At 41.1% G+C, this 21,106-nt stretch overlaps 1 protein-coding gene across 1 annotated transcript in view; it reads right to left on the reverse strand.

The window, feature by feature from the left end:
• Positions 1 to 17,013: 17,013 nt before the first annotated feature.
• The window catches only part of EFNB2 (ephrin-B2), a 41,157-nt gene continuing 37,064 nt past the window's right edge, over positions 17,014 to 21,106 (reverse strand). The window contains exons 3-5 of the mRNA XM_010192721.1: positions 19,832 to 19,924; positions 18,955 to 19,068; positions 17,014 to 17,425 (exon numbers count right to left, since the gene is read on the reverse strand). Coding sequence (XP_010191023.1) covers positions 17,043 to 17,425; positions 18,955 to 19,068; positions 19,832 to 19,924 — 590 coding nt within the window. The 3' untranslated portion in view covers positions 17,014 to 17,042. The remainder of the gene's footprint in view (positions 17,426 to 18,954; positions 19,069 to 19,831; positions 19,925 to 21,106) is intronic.

Raw genomic sequence — 21,106 nt, forward strand, 5'->3', positions numbered from 1 at the left:
ACAGAAGAAATCTTCACAGGTTTTCCCACAAAATCTCTTAGCAACTATCCAAGATTTGCAGGTTTCTTGCAGTGTTCTTCCTCTTTCTGTTTGCTATTCTACTTGGCTCTGTTCTTCTGTGTTAATATGAGGTGTCATTCTAAACTAAAAAGTGTAATCAAAAGGATATAAATTTGCTGATGTGACGGTATATCAGACACAACGGCTGCTAGAGCAGGCTTTAAAGAAAACCCATAACATTCTGTAATACCTCAAGCATATACTGCACTGGGGGATGCGCATGCTTCATTATTACATCTCAGAAAGAGATTCTCCATATCCTGACAGAACAAGAGAATACCAAAAAAACCCACAAACAAACAAAAAACTTCAACAAAACAAAAATATGAGTAATAACTTTGTTTCCTGATCTGACCTGGTTCCTGCATGATACTGCCTCTCCATCTACTGGGCACCTGCTGCTGTGGGAGGGGTTATTTGCTCAGGTGCAGCTGTGTGTGCAGGGAGCCAGCTCAGACCATAAGGTGCTGTAGCTTTTTTTTTGCCTGGACCTATACCCTACCAAGCAAGCCCTCTTACAACTAGAAATATTAGAATACTAGAATATTAACTTTGGGTAAAGGCTGTTCAGATGCAGCTCAAATGGCTCAAAGTATTCATGCCACACGATACCTTATCTATTAAGTATGGCCAGATCTATGTTGTCTCTGTGGAGTCATACCTTGCTTTACATTGCAGCTGTACTCACGTGTGACTGTACCTACTGAGATCCGAAACCAAGGTTTCCTTTCACCTCCCCAGACCTGACCTTGTGTGTGCATGGCACATGGGGATAAGGAGAGACTGATGAATGCCAACAACCAGTATAGTTATTAAAGACTCCCCATCACAAAGCAGCATAGTAGTCTTTCAACACTGCTCTCTCTCATCTTCAAGTGAAGGTCTTGGAAAGACAGCTTCTACCAATTCATTTTAATACATTTTAATCTTGTGCCTTACTTTGCCACACTTACTTAAACTTACTCCACAAGTCCGCCCATTGATGTCATTAAAATGTCAGTATACAGTGATCAGGGTACTTTGAAGGTCCTTCCTAGAAAAATGGAGCAATTTCAACTCTATAAATTTTATCATATCATACAGATAAAAAGCCTCTTCAAACAAATGCCCAATAGAATAGGTATTATAAGAAATTATGTGGGCAGATAATTATGTTAATTTATTATTATTGCCTTTTCCTATTCCTAAACTATTGCCTATTAAGACAGACAAATAATTTACCCCTTAAATATCAAGTAATCTTCATGTTAAAAGATTTCTAAAATAGAGATTCTCACAATACAAGAAGCATTGTGAACAGTGCATGCCTGCATGTTTTGGCTCACAACGGACGTGAGTATCTGGATGTCACAAGGAGTGACTACAAAACAGTAGGCCTTGGTAGGGTGCAGGGTGATGTGTGAGAGCACACTGGAGAGCTAGAGAAAGGTTTTTTACATAATGTAAAATTACACATGTATAGCAATATACAACTGCATGTCGTTTTTGGTAACTCTCCTCCATCTTCTGTTGTTTACAATTCTCAATTGCTATATCATGTTTCTCATCAGACTGCAATACTGCTGAGACAGGGCTCGTGTATAGCTAATCTGTCTCCAAGGCATCTAAGATACTACAGCAGTATCATAAGTTCATATTTTTAATCCTTTCTTCTCCCTAGTCACATTCTCATCTCTATTTATTAACTGCCACTCTTCAGAAATCCTGGTCTTGAAGATTTGCCACTTCCCTGTTTCTCTGTAGCATTACATGCTGCCTTCGATTCAAGCAACTAAATTAAGTCAATGGCACCCAGCTTCTCTCTCTAGGCTTTCACCTGCTGCTTCAAGCCAGGAAAAAGAGCAGTTTTCCTCAGTCTGCAGCTGTAGGCTAATTATCTCTCTTCTGTCAGCAGAAAATTTAAAGAAATACACACTTTAACTCTTTTTTTCTTTTCTTTCAAATAAACCACAGGCCAAGTGTTCTCTGTTTCATTTTCAATTTAACCCCACAGACTTCAGAGCCTGAACGTAATAGCTGAATTTAGTTGGGTAGATTATGATTCACCTAGTTTTTCTCCTTAGGCACTAAATGGGGAATTCACACACCACATTCGGGTCTCTGGATTCCACTGCAGAAGTCAGACACCTGAAATTTAGGTCTGAGTGCTGCCATGCCTACAATTCTTTCTGCATCTGGGGCATGGAGACCTACATCAGCTGTGCCTAAGGCTGCTTTTCCCTCCCACACCCCTTCAGACTGAGGCTTCCTGCCCCACCTTAGCAAAAAAATGGAAGAAGGGCATTAAAGATACAGTCTCTCTTTCCTTCTTTCAGATTATAAATGTTTTAGATGGCACCTATGATTTTAGGGGAAATTCAGCCTCATTTCTACAGATACAGAGCTTTTCTAAAAGCAGGAGTTTGAGATGTATTAGTAAGATAAGAAGTTTACTATTCCTGTTCATAGCAGCAGGAAGGAATTAAAAAAAACCAATTAGTTCAATAAGTGACAGCTTCCTTTAAGGATCTACTTAAATATAAAACAATAAAGTGACCCAAAGTTTACACTTGTATTATTTGAACACTACTAAAAGAAGCATATGGAGCAATGCTGAATTCTCTGTTGACCTAGCAGTAATTTTATTCATGTTGCCATGGGGAATACACTGCTCATTAATTAGTTTGCTCATCCTTAATATTTTTTTGCATTAGGTTGTAAATAGACATTTCTAGGTTAAATCAATCATTTGTCAAGGATCTGAAGGGTCAGCCATATCCTTGCCAGAGAAAATGGTTAACACTGCATTAAACAGATAAAAATTGTCACCTCTGCTAATGGAAGAGAGATAGGAATCTGTCCAAATCTCATGGAGCTAATTCTAAAATAACAAGGCAAACCAGGGAGGCTTTCATATGCTTCTTTTCCACCATGCAGTGGAGAACTGAAAGTGGTTGTAGACACCTAAGCAACTGAAGCCCCTGAAAAAGACATATGGCATAGGATACACCATGTGATCGCTTGGATGCAGAATATTGAAGACATCTGAAAATGTCATCTGTGAATCTTGACTGTCGGTGGGAACATCTCTCACCCAGGGCTAAGCTTTTTGAAGTGCAAGGCCTCAGCTGTTTCTTCAGCACTTGCTGCTGACATCCTTGTCTTTGATGCCAGCATCAGCTCTGCCTCTTTAGGATAAGCACTGTGTCTTTAACATGAGGATAAATTTTATTTATTGAACCTTAAACAATGTTTTTCTCTTGCTTTGTTTTTCCAACTGTTAGCAATGTCATTTAGTTTAATAAATTTTGGGTTGTGACTGTTATAAAATAAAGTCACCCAAATGCCTCAGTGGGATGGTATTTTCTTCAGTCATTGTACCCTTTGCAAAATCATCCCTGCTGCCTAACCATTCAATACAAGCCAGCTCATTCTGGCTCCTAGTGGTAGAAAATGCACAAGTAAATTGAATTCATAAGATATGTTTACAGCAGTCTTCCTTTCTGCTTTTACTCTTGTTGAAAAAAGGGCAGCTATTGATTTCCTATTATTTATTTTCCACTGTTCTAATTTTAAGCCGTTTGTACTTATATGAACCTCGGGGGATCTAAAACCATAGTGCTGAAGGGGTTAAGCAGTTTTTAAAGCACAGAAAATATGTGTCCAGACTTGTTGAACCTTTTAAAATGCCATCTAAAAATCAGTGTATAGGAGTCAGCACTGGCTCAGCCACCTAAAGTAGAAAGCAGTACTTTGAAAAGAGCACTTTATTGTTCAAGTACTCTAAAAGTGTAGTTTTAAAACATCTGGAGCTGCAAAAGCTGTATGGCTGAGGCTGTTCATTTCAGGAGGAGGCAGGGGATGGCAAGCAGCCGTGGGATCAACAGCATAACACCTGGTTTCTGACCTAAAGTGACTAAGAAACTGAAGTTCTCATCACTGGCAGTGACAGCTCCTCTGCAACATGATCTCTTCTCTGATATATTCGTCTAATTCTCTTTTTAGGCCTCCTGTAGGCTCTCGCTCCAGAAAACAATCCCTCTGAGTTCTTTCTTCCCTTGCAGAAACTGGCAGAGAGATGAGAAACAAAGTATGAAAGATAGCAAATGGATCTTGTCGGGGGGAGCTGCTTTCCCCCCATAATGACCAGCATGCCTGTTGCTCCAATGCAGAAATTCAAGCTTTGTCTCTAAAATCACCAGTCGTCTCCCAGACCTCATGGACTCCCTGATTTTTCCACCAGTTCCACTTTATAGCATTCATGCTTCCCGCTACAGGGGTCTAACTGCATCAAATGTTTCTCAGTCTGACAGAAGGATTGCTTACAAGCACCATACATTTGTTTCAGTCCTACACACTTCTGGACATTTTTTAGTGTAGACGTGTATGAAGTCAATGGGAATAATGCCTGCGTGCGCCAGAGCTGAATATGGCCCTAGATTTACTGTGTCATCCAGTGTTTGTAACACAATAGGGTTTGTCAGAGTGCCAGTGTGAAGTGCAAGTGGATTTCAAACAGCTGTAGTGCTGCCATATGCTGCCCTTTGGTTAAGCTGCGACTTAAAGTTCAACCTCCCATTTAGAGCAAAAAATTGACAGATTCATCTTTTTCAGATCTTCAGAAGCAGTCAGGCTCTTCTCTGTGCTTTTCCTGATCTAAATCCTTCAGATGGGTGCTGCTGCTGCTGGCACCTCCCTCTGACGTTGGACCCAGCGGGTGCCTTTATTTCTGGAAAAAAACAAAACCCAGCCCTCCTGTTGTAGTCCACTGCCCACCATTAATGAATTGTGAGAGATCTCAGCCCAAGCCAAAAGCTCCGAGGAGAGCTCACGAACAGCGCATTGCCAGTAAGACCCAATGTCTCAATTAGGACATGTGCTGAACTGGGACAACATAAGGGCCAGAGCCCTCAGACAAGATTTAGGCTGTGTAGATGGGCTTGCAGTTTCTTCAGTGACATGAGCCATGCTCTCCATATTAAAAGTGGAATTCCCTGAATGTCAAGTTTTGGGATATCCTTGATCTGCTTCTTCTCTAGAACAGTGACAGGATAATGCTACTGCACATAACTGGTAAGGCTGGATGAGCAGGGTTAAAGCCTGACTCCCTAGGCTGCTGCCTCATGAATTTTACTATGTTAGAGGCTCTTCTGAGCAGTTCAGCTACCAAAAGTGATAAAACTCCAACAGAAAAGAACAACAGACTCAAAGCACCTGGAAGGGCACTAACCTGAAATCATATATCCTTACGTCTGCTCTGAGTCATGCGGGTCATGTATTTAAACCCAAGACTCCTACACCCCTGGTGAATGACCTAAACTGGAAAGCAAATGCATGTTTTTAGAGGCAATGGAGATGGTGACAGTTTGGCTGCTAGCAGGGACATTTAATACGTGTGAAAGGAACCAGCCATTGCTCAAAGCATGGTCCATCTACAAAAGATGGATTGAGAAATAAAGTAAATTGTTAGTAGAGGGATAATTAACATGGTTTGTGAGAAAAAAATTATTAAGAGGCCTATCTGAAAAAGGAGTCTTATGCACCAGGTTGGAAGATGTAACAACAGAGTATTCAGAAAAATATTTCCTGTTAATGTATTATGAAGGAAACATCCTGAATTTGCTGTAAAGAAGCATAGGTAGAAATCTCTTAAGCTTTGTGACTTCAGCCAAAGATATAATCCGCTCTTTCTGGATAGGATACCTAAGAGGTGCTGAGCAGTTTCAAATCCTAATACTACTAATACAAGCTTAAAGTGCTTATCACCATCCAAGATATTTTGCAGGAGCAGTTTCCCACAACGTTGTGGACACAATAATTGGCCATGATGGCATCCAAACTGTTTCATATGCAGTTCCTCCTCAGTTCTTCTAAGATTACACTGTAGGAAAAAGCCATGCAATCTCAACTAGCAAACTATATATATTCCTTCTCTCTTTGTTTTTAGAGGATAAAGCAGAACTAAGGGAGAGTTCAAAGTACAGTGAAAAAAATTGTTTGGGGCATGGAAAATTCACTAAACGGAAATAGACTGAGGAGCATGGGTACCATGAGAATGAGACTAAGATGAATGAATTTTTCTTTAAAGGTAGAAATATGCTAAGGAGTGTCAGAATTTAGGAGATTATTTCTCTGTCTCAGAATAAGCAAACAGAGTTTCAAAGGTGGAAAGCTAAAAATTGATCAAAGAAAACACTCTTTTATATGATGTGTGACTGAACTATAAAACTTACCTCCACAGAAAGCCACTTAGACCTAAAGTTTAGGAAGATTTAAAAAAAAATCAGAATCTGAACACTGATTAAAGGTGCTCAGAGTTCTGATTTTCACTGTTTTTAAAGGAAAAGAACTTGGTACACTTAACTACTATGTTTATCTTAAAAAAGCTGGCAACGAGTAGGATTTTTGCAAGAGCCATTTTTTTTAAGAGACTTGGAAATGTTACTAAGTGGGTCTTACATTTTACAGTGATTAAATTGCCACCTGATTCATCGCTGTCAATTGGTTAGTAATCAGGGGCCAAATTCTTCAGAGGACTGAAATCAGCCAACTGCATCAACTAAAAAGTCCAGGTTTAAGAAATCACATTTGGGTCAAAAGCTGGCAGTAATGTTAAGTGGTGCTGTCAAATAATAAATAGGGAGTGTAAGCCTTCCCAGACCTCCTTCTGCAACCCAGAAACAGCCTCTCCCGAAAGGCCAGTGTCCACCTCTAGGTCTGCAGAAGATGTTGCTGTGATAGCTACAGATGTTTCTCCATGTGCCCGTGATTCTCACAACCCATGCAGCTTCCAAGGGTTTAATTAAGCCGGATCCTTCTCACTGTTCGTTCCTCACCCAGCACATCTGGCGGAGCACTCAGCAGCGGTACAGCAAATGAGCTAAGGCACACCAAAAGCTCTGGATCAGTCCCCATGTGCCTTCCTTACATCATCAGTCCACTTTCAAGAAATCTTTTGATTTCCAAACAGTTGCTGTCACAGCCGTGTGTGGAAAGCTGAATGACTGAGCAGCATCGCTCAGAGCTTCAGCCCTGCGTTTGTCACATGCTCAGTGCCACAGCGAGGGCCATGTGAAACTCCCATCTTGTGCAACATGGAGCAGCTCTTCCCTTTGAGAAGGAACAATCAAAGCACTGGGGATTGAGGCCTCGCCACCTCCTCTCTGCCTTCCTGCAAAAGTCTGAACAGCCCAGGGTAATCCCTCACTGCTGGTGACTACAGGAGAGAAAATAAAATCAGTCCTTGTAAGTTTTGCAAGCAGGGATGTGGCCTTTCTGGACCGAGGTGTACTGGTGTTTCAATCTGTCGGTAATGTTACATAGCTAAAATGTGATGGTAAGATATCTCTCAAAAAATGGATGCAAAAACAAATCTCCCCAATCTCATCTGGACGTTCATAGACACTGGTCTATTAATGGTGTCTTGAGTCAGGGGACGCTGTGGAAACGTTTCAAACAGCCAACTACGCAGAAAAACAAAAGTCCTGTATAACTTGATAAATATAGTTCTGATGCTATCTTTGAAATATTTAGGCTGGGTGAAAAATCCAAAGGAAAAATGCCTCCTGTTTTAAAACGCAGCACTAGAAGGGGGCGGAGGGGAGCTGGCAAAAGGGATTTAAGTTTCTCCTGCAGGAACAATGTCTGAGTATAAATCCCTTGTATTGTGCGTAATCACATAGGTTACACCTACCGGTGGCCAAAGCATCTAGACTTCAGTTTTATCACTGCTCGTCATAAGAAAGGACAAAGCTCCATAAATAAGTCCCAAGCTGGCTGCCACCAGGCTGGTGCACTGACAGTAAAACCAACAGCACTTTCTGTTTCTCAGTATCGAGCTCACTTAAGGAAACAGAACACCACCAAATATTGCTTATTGACAAAAGTAATTTTTTCTTTGAAATATGCTCACTCAATTTTGAGCTGCACACCAATCATTGCTTCTTAAATCTGCTCAAATGTTGCCTTCCAAAGTGAATTGCTTATACTTTTCTGAAGAGAGATTTTAATAGATTTAATTTTTTATTAAATTACAAAAAAAAAAGTTAAGACAAAATAATCCGAGATATTTTTAGCTTAATGTTTTGGTGAATAGAGATGTAAAACCAACTGGATTGAAATGAACTATATTTAAATTCTATTTAGGAATTTTACTGCATGCTATTTTCCTTCAGATACAATTGAATAAATACAAAAAGTAGAGATAAATATACATAAAAATTCAAACTAAAGCTGATTAGAAAATAAGGGGTTTAGAAGAAAACACACTTTTGGTATAAGGGCTGTTCCTGTGTTCCATCAGAATGTTGGGGTTTTTCTCCCCATGAAAAAGTTGTCACCAGCTGAAATCCAGAGCCAGTCATACAAAAGGAGGAAAGCCTAGGGCAACATTTGACAAAACACTTTCATGGTGAGTAACAAAAGCTTTGTCCAGAAGCGAAACCTTATTTGGGAAGATACGAAGCCCCAGGAAGGGCTGTGGGACTGACAGGGTGGGTGTACTGAGCAGGTGATCAGGGCATGGTATCAGGATATGTGACAGACAGGCTGAAGGAAAGCAGCCTCTTTTTTCCTTAATAGTGGAAATCTGAAAGAAAACCTCCAGACCCAGCAGTGTGAATCTCTACAGCTTAAACACTGTTCTGAGGCCTGGAAAATTCACATTGCTTTGTTGGTTATGTACAAAAAAAAACATAGTACATAACGAAGGACAGAGTGTGAAGCAAAGTCAGTACATGCAACTGTTTTTAACTCTCACGTCATCATTTGGGTATCCCCAAATCTTGAGATTTGTTAGTGACACACAAAGAGTTCTTTTGCATCTTCTTACGCCTTCTGGCCTCACAGCCTCCAGTATTCCTCATGGTGATGAAGGCTAAAATGCTATTGCTTCTGAATAATTACTAAATTGTTTGTGTGATCATATATTTCCAACAGCTGAGTTTAAAGAAAGCCAAAATTCAGTATTTTGATCAAATTATGAGATTTGGAAACACTGCGAACGTGGTGTATGGGGATGAACAGATAATGTAATAACAGCAGACAGCTGACCTGCCAGTTAGGCATATGGAATAGAACTGAATGCAGCAGTAGGAAGGAATGAGTTTAAATATTAGAAGAGAGGACAAAAAGACTGTATAATGAAAGGTGAACCATTTTATTATACATCTGCTAGTAATTCAACCTAATTTTAATGAACAGATACAGCAAATTGCTGAAGATGTTCAATAAAATACAAATTACATTTTTTAATAGCATTTAATAGCAGTCTCTTATAAAAGCATGTCATTGTTGGTATGTTTTTGAGTACAGTCTTCATAATATTCAGGACAACACTCCTATAAAGCACTTTCTCATAGCTAAGAGGTATAATAAAATCTGTATGAGTATTGCTTATGCATGTACAATTCTGAACTGTGATAAGTAGGATCAGATATCAAACTGAACTATGTTAATTTATATCCAGTGAAGGTCTCATCTAGAAGCAAACACTCTTCCACCCTCAATGGATTCCCCATATTATTAAATTAATTGCACTTCTTCGGCAGCCTGAGGAATGAGGCTCTGTCAATGCACTGATGAAAACACAAGTCCTATTCCAGAGGTTATGACAGCTATGTGCAAGGTTCTCTGCTGTTTAGACTTTTAATAGTCCTACAGATATTCAATTTTTGCAGATCTTTGATGTCTTTTTCACAGGATCCCAGCTTCCAGAAAGGACTGAGTTCTGGTCTCGGTTCTCCCATCCACGTTGGCTTTTTTTCCTCTTAGTGTCTAGCAGAAAAACCTGGCCTGATCAACCAACACTTTTCAAATACTACACTTATTTGCCTTTCATCTGTCAACATTTTTCTTCTGCTTGCTGTTACCTGTTTTCCACTGAAGAGCTGTGAACACCCTATCTCTGTAACCACCTCCATAGTTGGGCCTGTCATCTTCATCTGATTTCTCCCCGGGATTTTGTCACTACAGATGTCCTTAAGCCTCCCCCTCAAGAAGCCACTGCCCTCTCACACACCTTTCTTCTCCTTGTCTGCTCCGTCTGCTCCCTCTGCTCCACAGGCCTTCCTCCAGGCACAGTCACCTGCAGCTCCCCCTCCTCATCCTCACCACACCTGAGCAGGCTTTTGCCCTTGTTTTGCAAGAGTCACCAGTCCCCGTTTGCCAGCACCTCACCCATCACCAGCAGATCCAGGCACAAGCAAGGATATCATCTGCACTCTACTTCCAATAGAAACTCCAGCTCCACCATCAGCCCCATGATTTTATCTGTAGGGTTGCATTATGCCTTAATTAAGCATCAAAGTATTTCCATGAGTCATGGGAAAGACAGATATTATTTTATTTCATAGATGATTGCTCAGTCAGCTGAATCCAGCCCCATTCGGATTATGAATGGCACAATCATGAATACACTGTGGTATATCCTCCAACAGTCATCATTTTCCAAAACAAATATTATTTGATTTCTCATCTGATGCTTCATGTAATGACATGCCAACTGCATAATGAGTATTTTTGGTGGTTTTAAACTCTAGGCTTTTTCCCCACCAAAACATCTATTGTGGCTATGAAGAAAGAGAGTGTCTCTTAGAAAGACTGAGTTTTCATTTTCCTTTATTTTGCTAACCACTACAAAATTTTAACTTTTCTGCAAAAAGAAAATTTACAGTGCCCATAGAATCAAAACGAGCATGCTGCTGACTGAGTGAGCATTTGATCAATGCATCACAGCAAAGATAAAAAGAAAGGCTAAAGAAAGAGGTATAACATTTTAAACCTAGGCAGTAACATTGTTATGCTTACTTTGTGAGGCACTATTTTATGTAACAGATCCTTATTCCGCTCTAGATGGATAACAACTGTGAATTATAATTTTATTTTCCACTTAGTGGAGCCTATTGACTTGGACTAGTTCTTGCCAGGGAACCAGTTTCATAATAAAGGCAGTAAATTCTGATTTTGTGCTTGTTTGATAATTAATAGTGCAGTGTCAGCAGCAGCGCAAAATGCAAGTATGATTTTTTTTTCCTCTGCAAGTTATAAAAGATGGGTTATAAGTCAATGACTTGATGCTGAGTGTCTAAGGCACATATCATTTACTAAAATGAGTTTAGCAGTCTCAATGTTACGTTTGTGAAGGTATGTGTACAAGGCCCTCCCGTTAACCCAGCAGCCTTGTCCCCAAGTGTAACTACAGATACAGTTACACCAGCAACCATCTTTTCCCCTCCAGTGGAGACACCGTTTATAGCAACACTGCTTTTCCCGTATTGCTAAAACAATGACAAAAATAGGTCTGTGTGGGTGTCTGTATACATGCTAGCTATAAATATTATATATATAATTATATATGTTTATTATAGATGGGAAAAAAGGCACAGAAATGAAAATGCCATTGAGACTATAGAATTTTCTTACCACCATCACCCAGTATTTACCAAGGCCTAAAATAAAAACAATAGCCTTTGCCCAAGCTGAGCTAGTCACAGCTCTAGCAAATGGCTGCACCAGACGAGCTTTTAGCGCAGACCAGACCTGAGCACCTCACAGCCACTAACCATGTGGGGACCCTCACGACAACCCACTGAGATGAGTAAGGGAAATCCTCTGTGTGCAAGCACAAAGCAGTGAGTGAAGTCTCAATCCAGCCAAGGATGTGTGTGCTGTGTACACAAGGCTGCCTCCTCTGAAGGGAACTACAGTTGTCAGTGCAGGATGAGGCCCAAGTGATATACTGAGAAGTCAGAGGATGCTCCACCATGGGCACCTAGGCCTTCTGCTGGACCAAGTGACTCTCCCAAGGACATCTGTAGCAGAGTCAGGATGTGAACCTAAGTGCCACTGTGTGACTCTCCCTCTGTCAACTTTCAGCAAATTCTGTAAACCGGACCTAAAAAATGAGCTCTGCCAGCAAGAAGCCATACTAGCCCAACAATTCTAGGGCTTCCTGTATGTCCAATTTCAGAATACTTGTGCCATTGCAACATATATAGTGCCTTTGCCATAAAGTCATTTTTTCCCCCAATTATTCAGAAAATGAAAAAATAATTTGGCAAATGGGAATTGCGTGACCAATACTATGAGTAACTAGCTGCCTTTCTTCAAGGAATATTCTATGACGAATTGGCATCTGTTATTTAAGTGACAAATGCATCTTTCCCCTCTGTAGATCTTCCCACCTGTTACTCCATGGATGATCATGCCATTTATGTGCTGCTAACAAACTGAAAGGTGCTTCGATTTCAGGCTTTGTCAAAAAATGAAGGTATTATTCATCGAAAGTGAGAATCTGTTAACCCAACGAAAATTAGAGCAACACAACCACAGATCTTGTATTAAGCCTTGTATCACCTGCACACGTTGGCCCCCATCTTTTTTAAGGTGCAGTAAAGCAGGGACAGGACGATGCATGGCCCCACTCAAAGAACCATGCGGAGATGTCTTGACCTTGCAGCATTTCTAACCCATCGCCATCCTCCCAGCACCTTCCATCTCCTGTCCCTTCTTGCCCAGCACCACCACACCACGCTTGCTGCTCCCCTTCCCCAGGAGCAGCAGCAACAGCACCCAGAAGGCTTCAGGTAGTATTTTTTCTCTGACTCTGCCCACAGTATAAATCCACTCTCTAATGTCTGGGAATTATTTGTGTGGCTATTATCTCACCTCCTGGATCAATTGGAAAAGCCAATGGCATCTTGGCCTGTATTAAAAACAGTGTGACCAGCAGGTCCAGGGAGGTGATTATCCCCCTGTACTCGGCACTGGTGAGGCCGCACCTCGAGTACTGTGTTCAGTTCTGGGCCCCTCACTATAAGAAAGATGTTGAGATTCTGGAGCGGGTTCAAAGAAGAGCCACAAGGATGGTGAGGGGTCTGGAGAACAAGCCTTATGAGGAGCGGCTGAGGGAACTGGGGTTGTTTACCCTGGAGAAGAGAAGGCTGAGGGGAGACCTCATCACCACCTACAACTACCTAAAGGGAAGTTGTAAAGAGGTGGGTGCTGGTCTTTTCTCCCAGGTGATGGAGGATAGAACAAGGGGTAACGGCACCAAGCTGTGCCAAGGGAGGTTCAAGTTAGAGATAAGGAGGAAGTTCTTTACTGAGAGGGTTGTCAGAGGCTGGAACAGGCTGCCCAGGGAGGTGGTGGAGTCACCATCCCTGGATGTGTTTAAAGAGCGGGTAGACGAGGTACTTAGGGATATGTTTTAGGGGGCAGACAGGAGCGGTTGGACGTGATGATCTCGGAGGTCTTTTCCAACCGAGTGATTCTGTGATCCAGGACACCTGGCCAAAGCTCACCGACTTCCAAGTGCATAAGACCCCCATGTGTTTTTTGAAACTCTGATATATGTCAGAGAAAGTCTGAGAAAGAACTAGCTTAAACAGACACCACTGTATTATAAAAAGCTTTCTTTCCTATAAACCACTAGCAATCAGGGTGGAGAGACGGGGGAGAGGAGAGAGAGAGAGAGAGAGAAGGGAGGGAGAGCGGGGGAAGAGAGAGGCAGGTTTGGTGGCTTTCTTATTTAATTTCATCTTTTTTTTAAAGAAAAAAAAGGCAAAACAAAAGAAGAAAATACTTAGAAGGCACGATTTCCATAGGAAAAAAATATTTTATTTTTTTAAGAACAAATTCAGTTTGAAACAGATGTGGAATGTGATTTTCATAATTTTCATTTTCTGGGAACTAATTGCAATGTGGAACTAAAGCAGATTTCAAACTTATGACCGGCTAGTTTTAAAACAGAACAAAACAAACAAACGAACAAAAAAAAAAAGAAAGAAGGAATTATTTATAACTCAAGCATAATACTGTGTTACTTACAAACTGGACAAAGAAATTCTTAAATAAATATTCATGGTACACAATTTCAGCACAAATATGCGGCAATTTGGCAACCTTTTATACCATTTTTTTTTCCTCAATACAGTGCAAAGGGGAATGACACTGCCTTTAAACAAGCTGTAGCTAAATACATTGCAAAATTCAAATTTTATACAAAACATCTTGCTCGGACTTTATAAAAAACCAACATTGCTCTATATACACAGTCTGGTTAAGAAAAGCCATTTTTGTCTTGTTTTCATGTGATTTTTTTTTTTATTATTTAAAAAGGTGAATAAGGCTACTGTAACACCCCAAATCCATATACAGTAAGTCTGAACCTATTTACAGCATCTTCACTTAGACATGATGGTGCAAATTCCAAGTCGGGTGACTAGGGATGATCATACAAGCAAGGCATTTACAGTAACTTTTCAAAGCTGGACCAACGTCAAATAAAGGAACAGTTGGTAGATTGTCATAATTCTGCACCAGACACAAAACAGACGCACAGTACATTTTTTTTTTCAATTGGTTGCAGGTTGCTCTTGAGCAATTAAGTCTGATTTTCTTATTTTTTCACAGTTTAGTACATAACTAGAATGTAGCCAACTGATGAAGCATAATTTGATATAATAAAAATCAGTAGCAGTAAATCCATCTTTTCCTTTCCTCCCCCTCCCCTGAAATAAAATCTTAATGACTTACAAGAGAACCTTGTATGGAGGGAGTCACAGAAAGGAAGGGTTGTTGAAAAGAATTACATATGTACTGTAGTTAGTCACCATGGTAACCTTCCACAGAACCATGGGTTGGGATTTTTTTTGGTTTGTTTCTCTCTTTTGGACCAACATCCCAACATCATTTTCAGGTTCAGGAAACAGAAAGTGATCGTTTCTATGACAGATTTTTTTCCTTTTTTTTTTCCTTTTCTTTTTTTCTTGCAGGTGCTCACCGGAGGTCTGAGAACCCCAAAACGCTGTTGCTACATTTTCTTTCCAAATCAGAAAGCAAAGTGTTACCATAGTAACATGACTATGTTAGAAATGTCTATTTGCATAGCACATATAAAAGTAGAGGGTTTTTTTATTTCCTCCACAGGGTGGGAGCTTTAGGGGAATAACCATGCTGAAGAGAAAACTTTAACCTGAACCCCCTCCCCCTCTACGAACCTCAATGAAATCTACAGAACACATCAGTCCATAAGGCAAGGGAAAACACAACACAGAAAATAAATGCCGGCACACCTTGTCATTGTTAAATACATGACACAATAACAATGATTTCCTGACAGACTGGGCCTTTTATTTCCTAGTTTTCTCTTATGAGATGCTTTGGATGTTTTTTAATATGCTCCATTCTTATTTTTGGATGGCTGATGTTTTTCCCAGAAGCAGTTTCTTTTTTTAAAAAATGTGTATATATCTATAAACATATGTATGTGTGTATATGCAAATACACACACACACACACATTATATGTAAAATGATGACAAGTTAAGATTATTCCATTGCTGCAAATGAATTTCACATCTTCTGGTGTAGATTCTGTGCAATCTCAAAATATATATTAGTAAAAAAGCAAACCAAAACAAAAAAGAACAAACAAAAGAAAAAACTCTCACTGTATATCCCTTGTGTTCTATACACCTATTATAAATAAGACATATCTTCCTTCTCCATCTCAGTGTCATAATTTATTTTATTCTTACGGACTGCAAGAGGTTTGCCATATGTGCTTTAACTTTGCAACAGAGCACCAATGAACGGCTGTGTCAGTCACAGTACCTACACTCACTGTGCAGGGACAGCACTACAAGGAACCAAAGTGTCAAAAGGCTCAGACAGAAAGAAATTCTGTTTTAGAGATGAGAAAGGTTTGGGGTTTTCGCCCCACAACTTTACCAGTGAAAGAATTACAGCTCATTTGACCCGCTGGCTTATAATAATCTTGGTCAGATTTGGCTCTCTGCTATTTTCTTAAATGCTTTCCCTGTGTTTAGTATAATGTGACAGTATAGCAGCTGAGTCTGCTTAAAAGTCATCCAAAGCAGACTACATTTTCACTACAGCTTCACAGCTGTATATTTTATTGCCAGTACCACAACAGCCCTGCCCTAATATATCCTCAGCGGCATGCTATTGTCTTGTCCTCTCCAAGCTTGTTCACTTCCTAACAATACCCCTTTGTTCTACTGTATTGAAGGTACTATTTTCTTTTTCTGCACACTGGTATTTGATAACCATGAATTCCTTCAAATGCAGCCCATATCCACTGCGTGTGTTATTGTGTCTCCTACTTGCCTCTTAAAACTTAGCATACCAAAGTGCTGTGCTACCTAAATGTCTTTTTTTTTCTTTTTCTCTTCCCAGCTTCTATTTTTGAGGCAGCAGTATTCAACTGCAACTGCAGTCAGCCCTTCCCCCTCCACCACCCAGTCCTGCTCTCGACTTTGTTGACCGCCTAACTTTTTGGCTGGAAGGCTTCTTACTATCAAATACAATTTCTATAAATGCATTACCCATTCGAGTGAGGCTGCTGTAGCAGATGGATGGAGTGCAGATCTCCAAACATTAATGTTCCATTAGTGATTCAGGAGGTGGAGTGAAAGGAAATCTTATGTGAAGGATGGCAGAGCCCCGGATAACAAAAACAAACAGAACAGTGACGGACTAAAAGCAAGAGAACTTTAACAAGTCTTACTTAGACACCAAGGTCTGTGTGACAATCCAGTACGCTCTTAGAGAGACACACAAGTCAGAAGATTGCATTTCAAGCTTGATATATCCTAGAGCACCTTCCCAGGATGCCTAGAGCTATTAACATCCATGGATTGCTCCATCTTCCCTTGGCTTTTGTACATGCCTGAACGCCTGCAGCACATGGCTTTGAGGATGATGAATGTAACAAGAGTACAGCAATCAGAATGGGCATCTTCTACATAAAAGTCTTCCAGCTTTTTTTAGTGAATACTCATTCACCGAGATAGGAATTCTACAGACTAGGTAAGCTGTCCAGCTTGCGTTGGCTCCCAGAGAAAGAGCTGTCGCCTCCTCCTGCCCTGTGCTTGAGTCAATGCTAGCGCACAAGGCGTCATCGCAAACCCCAAGAGAAAGCATTTGACCAGTGAGTTTCCTCTACGACTCCACTGTACCACTGAGTTGGTTGTGTGTTTTTCAGACCTTGTAATAAATGTTTGCTGGACTCTGAGGAGGCATCTCTTGAACTATGTACACCGGATGTCCATAGTCGCCGCTGACCTTTTCATAGTGGGGGCAAAAGACACTGTCTGCAGTCCTTAGAGGAATGATAATGTCACTGGGCTCAGAACCATTGTTGTTGCCACTGCGTTTTGGGGTGGCTAACGTACTAAGTGAGAGAGTTGTCGTGTGTTGTGGTGAATGCTTCCTGTGTCTTCTCCGGTACTTCAACAAAAGAACCACCAAAGTGATGATGATGACGATGAAAATGATGCACCCTGATGCAATCCCTGCAAATAAGGCCACCTCTGAACCCAGTATACTGGAATGCCCAGCTTTACTGCCATCTGTGCTAGACCCTGGAAAGAATGGAAATACAACAGACAAAAGTTATTGCCATCCTGCGACCCGTTTACGCTACTTAAAAATGTGTGGAGTAAGCAAGACGGGAAGAATTAACTGACAGCTAAACTTTGACAAACCAATTACCCTGTTGGATAGCTAAATGCAAACAGCCGAAGTCAGCAATCAATATTAAACAAGACTTTGTGTCTGTTGGTCCCACTTTTGTGCTGCTCCCAAACCACCCCATTTCATACATCATCATCCATCAGCGGTAAGGACTGGCACTGACAAGGCAGCCTTTGATGCACACTGCATCTTTTAACAGATGCCGGCCAGCCCCAGGCAACAGAGAGGGGTAGGATAGGACTGCGAGGGGAAAACAGCACAGGGAAATTACAATTCTCAGGACAACTGGTACTGTTCAGTGTCACACTGTTCTGCTACTTTATCTTTCGCACATGGATTAAAGTTTAAACCATCCATAGTGCCTCTTTACATGCTTGCACATGAAACAAAGGAGTGTGGGAGACAGACAAAATGGCTATGGCGTATCTGTTTGTATTAACTTACATTTACTCAAAAGAAAACACCACCCCGTGTTTGGTAGGCAGGAAAAGCTCATGTGCTTAACAGCCTGTTGAATATCTGTCACCATCACACTGTCATCTGTCACAAAAATTCAGTGAGTGCTCACTTGACTCTTTCTCACTTGAAACTTTGAAGTGAGTTCCCTCTATTACAGGTGGAAGGATGTTGCAGATGCTACGTCCATGTAATTGTGAATTTTTCCTACTGGAACCTCCATAGGAAATAGTTGAAGCCTGCCCAGCAACCACCACATCAAGGATCTATTAGCAAAGAAAACCTGCAGCCATTTTTGGGAAGCCCAGAATCCACTGTCGGCAAGTTTTGCTTTGTCGCATTCCCAATTCACTGAATTTTCTTCCAGAGACCTTGGGTCTTAAGAGTTAGGGTTTTTTGTGTTCACCTAATGTCTGCAATGCATCCTGAAGATACTTGTTTGGAATAATCAGTTTATCTTGTTTAGATAAATATTTAAAAAAACCCTTTAAATTTAGTGAAAGACCAGTCATTCATGCGTAGACTTTATATGGTCAGTTAAAAGATCAGGACATTAATTATACATGCCTTTAAATAAAGGTTATAAATGGCTGTCGAGAACCACTTGATAATGTATTATACGGGAAGAGAAAGACAGAAAGACTCGTTTATCTGCCAGAGTCCTAAATGTAAGGCAGCATTTACCACCATAAAGCTGCTTAGCAAATGTCCTATCCAAAAACTTTCCTGTAAATGAGTGGTATTCTCACAAGATAGAATTAACTTCTATTGCAGAGTGGAAGAGAGAAGAGACCAGAAGTTGCCAAAACTTGCAGCTCCCAGACACTATCCACTGGAGCACCAGAACTGGCTTTTGCTTCATCTCAGTATGAAAACATTTCTTTTTCTGGCACTTTAATAGTAAATTTGTCCCCCAACTCTGACAGAGCCCCGTCCCAGGCACAAGCCCTGCCAGACCTACCTGAGTGGTCCTTCACAAAGGGGCTGGTGGTGGAACTCTTCCCGTTGGTGCCAGGTTCCTGCTCAGGGCGCTTGGTGGGATCCGTGTGCCGGGGCAGTCCCGCCGAGTTGGGATCTAGGGGAGAGAAAGACAACTCATGCAGCTTCAACGCTTGATGGTACAGAGCCTCTTATAAGCCAGTTATAGGTACCTTGTGAGACACAAATGGTTATGAACAGAAGAATCTTTATGCAAAGGACTGGGAGACACAAGAAGGTAATTTTCCTTTTAAAGCAAAATGGTTATATTAGTTATTTCAGAGGTTTAAATTGTGAGGCCACCTGCAGAAACTATAGGGACTCCTGTAATTGGCAAGAAAAGCTTTGCAGATGACATTTCAGTTCTGCTGAGGAAGTTGATTGACTACTAAACCAACTTCTACTTAGAAGAATAATTCTTTCTTCCTGCACAATAGGTTATCTATATGTGAAAAGACACAATGAACAAAAACCTCTCTGTCATCAGAATTCATAACAAGCAAACTATAGAAATATTAGCTTCCCTCCTTTCATGTATTTTAAATAATTTTGAACAGCAGAGTTGTGGCTTTTGTTTTTAAAATAAAACTAAAAATGACTGAAACACACTACTCCCAGGTGACCTTTCAGTCTAAGGATCTCTCCAATAAAGAGATCTTATTATGCTAACCCTCCTCCTTCTGCAGAAATCAGTCAGTAGCTGAGGAAGAGAAAACAGGCTTTGCTTTCAGACTATAAGGGAGGAATGACCACACTAGTCTCAGTCAGCTATTTACTCTACATCGCTAAATGAAGCCTTAAACCTAAAAGGACACTGAGAGTGATCACAGTGATTTCATGAAACAGCAGATGGTCTTTACCTTGTCCAACTTTCATGAGGATCTTCATGGTTTTTGTCTGGCACACCCCTCCCTCCTGGTTATCCAGGCCCTCCAAAGACCCATTTGATGTTGCTGATTAAAAATAAAAGAAAATTAAAAATAAATAAAAATAAATAAAAATCAGGAAATCAACAGGCAAAGTGATGTGAACATGAGTGTTTGAAAGAAGAAATCTTTCAATCTACCACAGCCTGTTCTTGTTGCTCAGGCTGACCTATGGAAAGTTGTGAAATGTTGAAAGATAAAGGAATGAATACATTGGTAAGCCATACAATATATACAAATGGAGGAATGTGTTATCAAGGTTTCAGATTTACCCAGCAACCTTTCTTTCTATGCACAATTGAGTGACTGACTGACTGACTGGGGCGAAAACACAGCACCTTGCTAAAGGTGATGGAGTCAGCTGAAAAGGAAGCCCTGGCAGGCTCAGAAGAGCTAAGCACTGAAAATTCACTTCTTTTTTTTTTCCCCCCAACAATATCTTTATAATCACCACGTTACACCTGCTTCCTCTATTACAAATCTCCTGCTGGAAGAAGCAATCACATACAAAAGACCCAGGTGAAAGCTGAGATTCTCCACTGATTGGAAAACCATTTAATATTTTAAAGTACAATCTCACTTTTCTCAGCATTGAGGAGCCTCTGCGGGGGCGGCTGGCAGGGAGGGAGTAGAATGTGCTCTATTCTCACGGAAACCTTTTAGCTCATACAAACAAACGGGTGCTTTCCCCTCTGTTTATATTGTTCTCGCTTATCTAGGTGCTGTCTGGAACCACGCAACCCCACTGCCAGCCAACACTGTGCTGCAATTTGAGTGTGAAGCACAACTCCCCTGGAGAATTCCAAATGTGGAATCACGGCCTAGGAGTGCGCTACCGCCCAAGCCAGCTGTTGGTTCAAACCCCCGAAAATTATTTGGCAGCTCCTCAGCCCTGGGCATCACGGCCACTCTGCACTGTGCCAGGCACCGGCCATGCTGGCCTGTGAGCTTGGTGCCCTGGCCACTACGGCAAAGCAGGCCCAGGCCCATCCGCCAACAGCGTGCTCTGGTGTCACTGTTTAAGGAGCGCACCAGGGGTTTGTTTTCCCACTCCAGTTATCCTGGGGATGGCAATTTCACTGATGTTTCTCGGGGCTGTATATCCAAGGCCCAAGATGCACATACAAGCACCGGCACTGGGGCACCAACTGGAGAAAACAAACAGAAAATGGGATATAGTGGAGCTCGCTGCTGCTCATGGCTGTGGTG

This window comes from Mesitornis unicolor, unplaced genomic scaffold, assembly GCF_000695765.1.
Source record: "Mesitornis unicolor isolate BGI_N332 unplaced genomic scaffold, ASM69576v1 scaffold2609, whole genome shotgun sequence".
In the NCBI taxonomy this organism is placed as follows: domain Eukaryota; kingdom Metazoa; phylum Chordata; class Aves; order Mesitornithiformes; family Mesitornithidae; genus Mesitornis; species Mesitornis unicolor.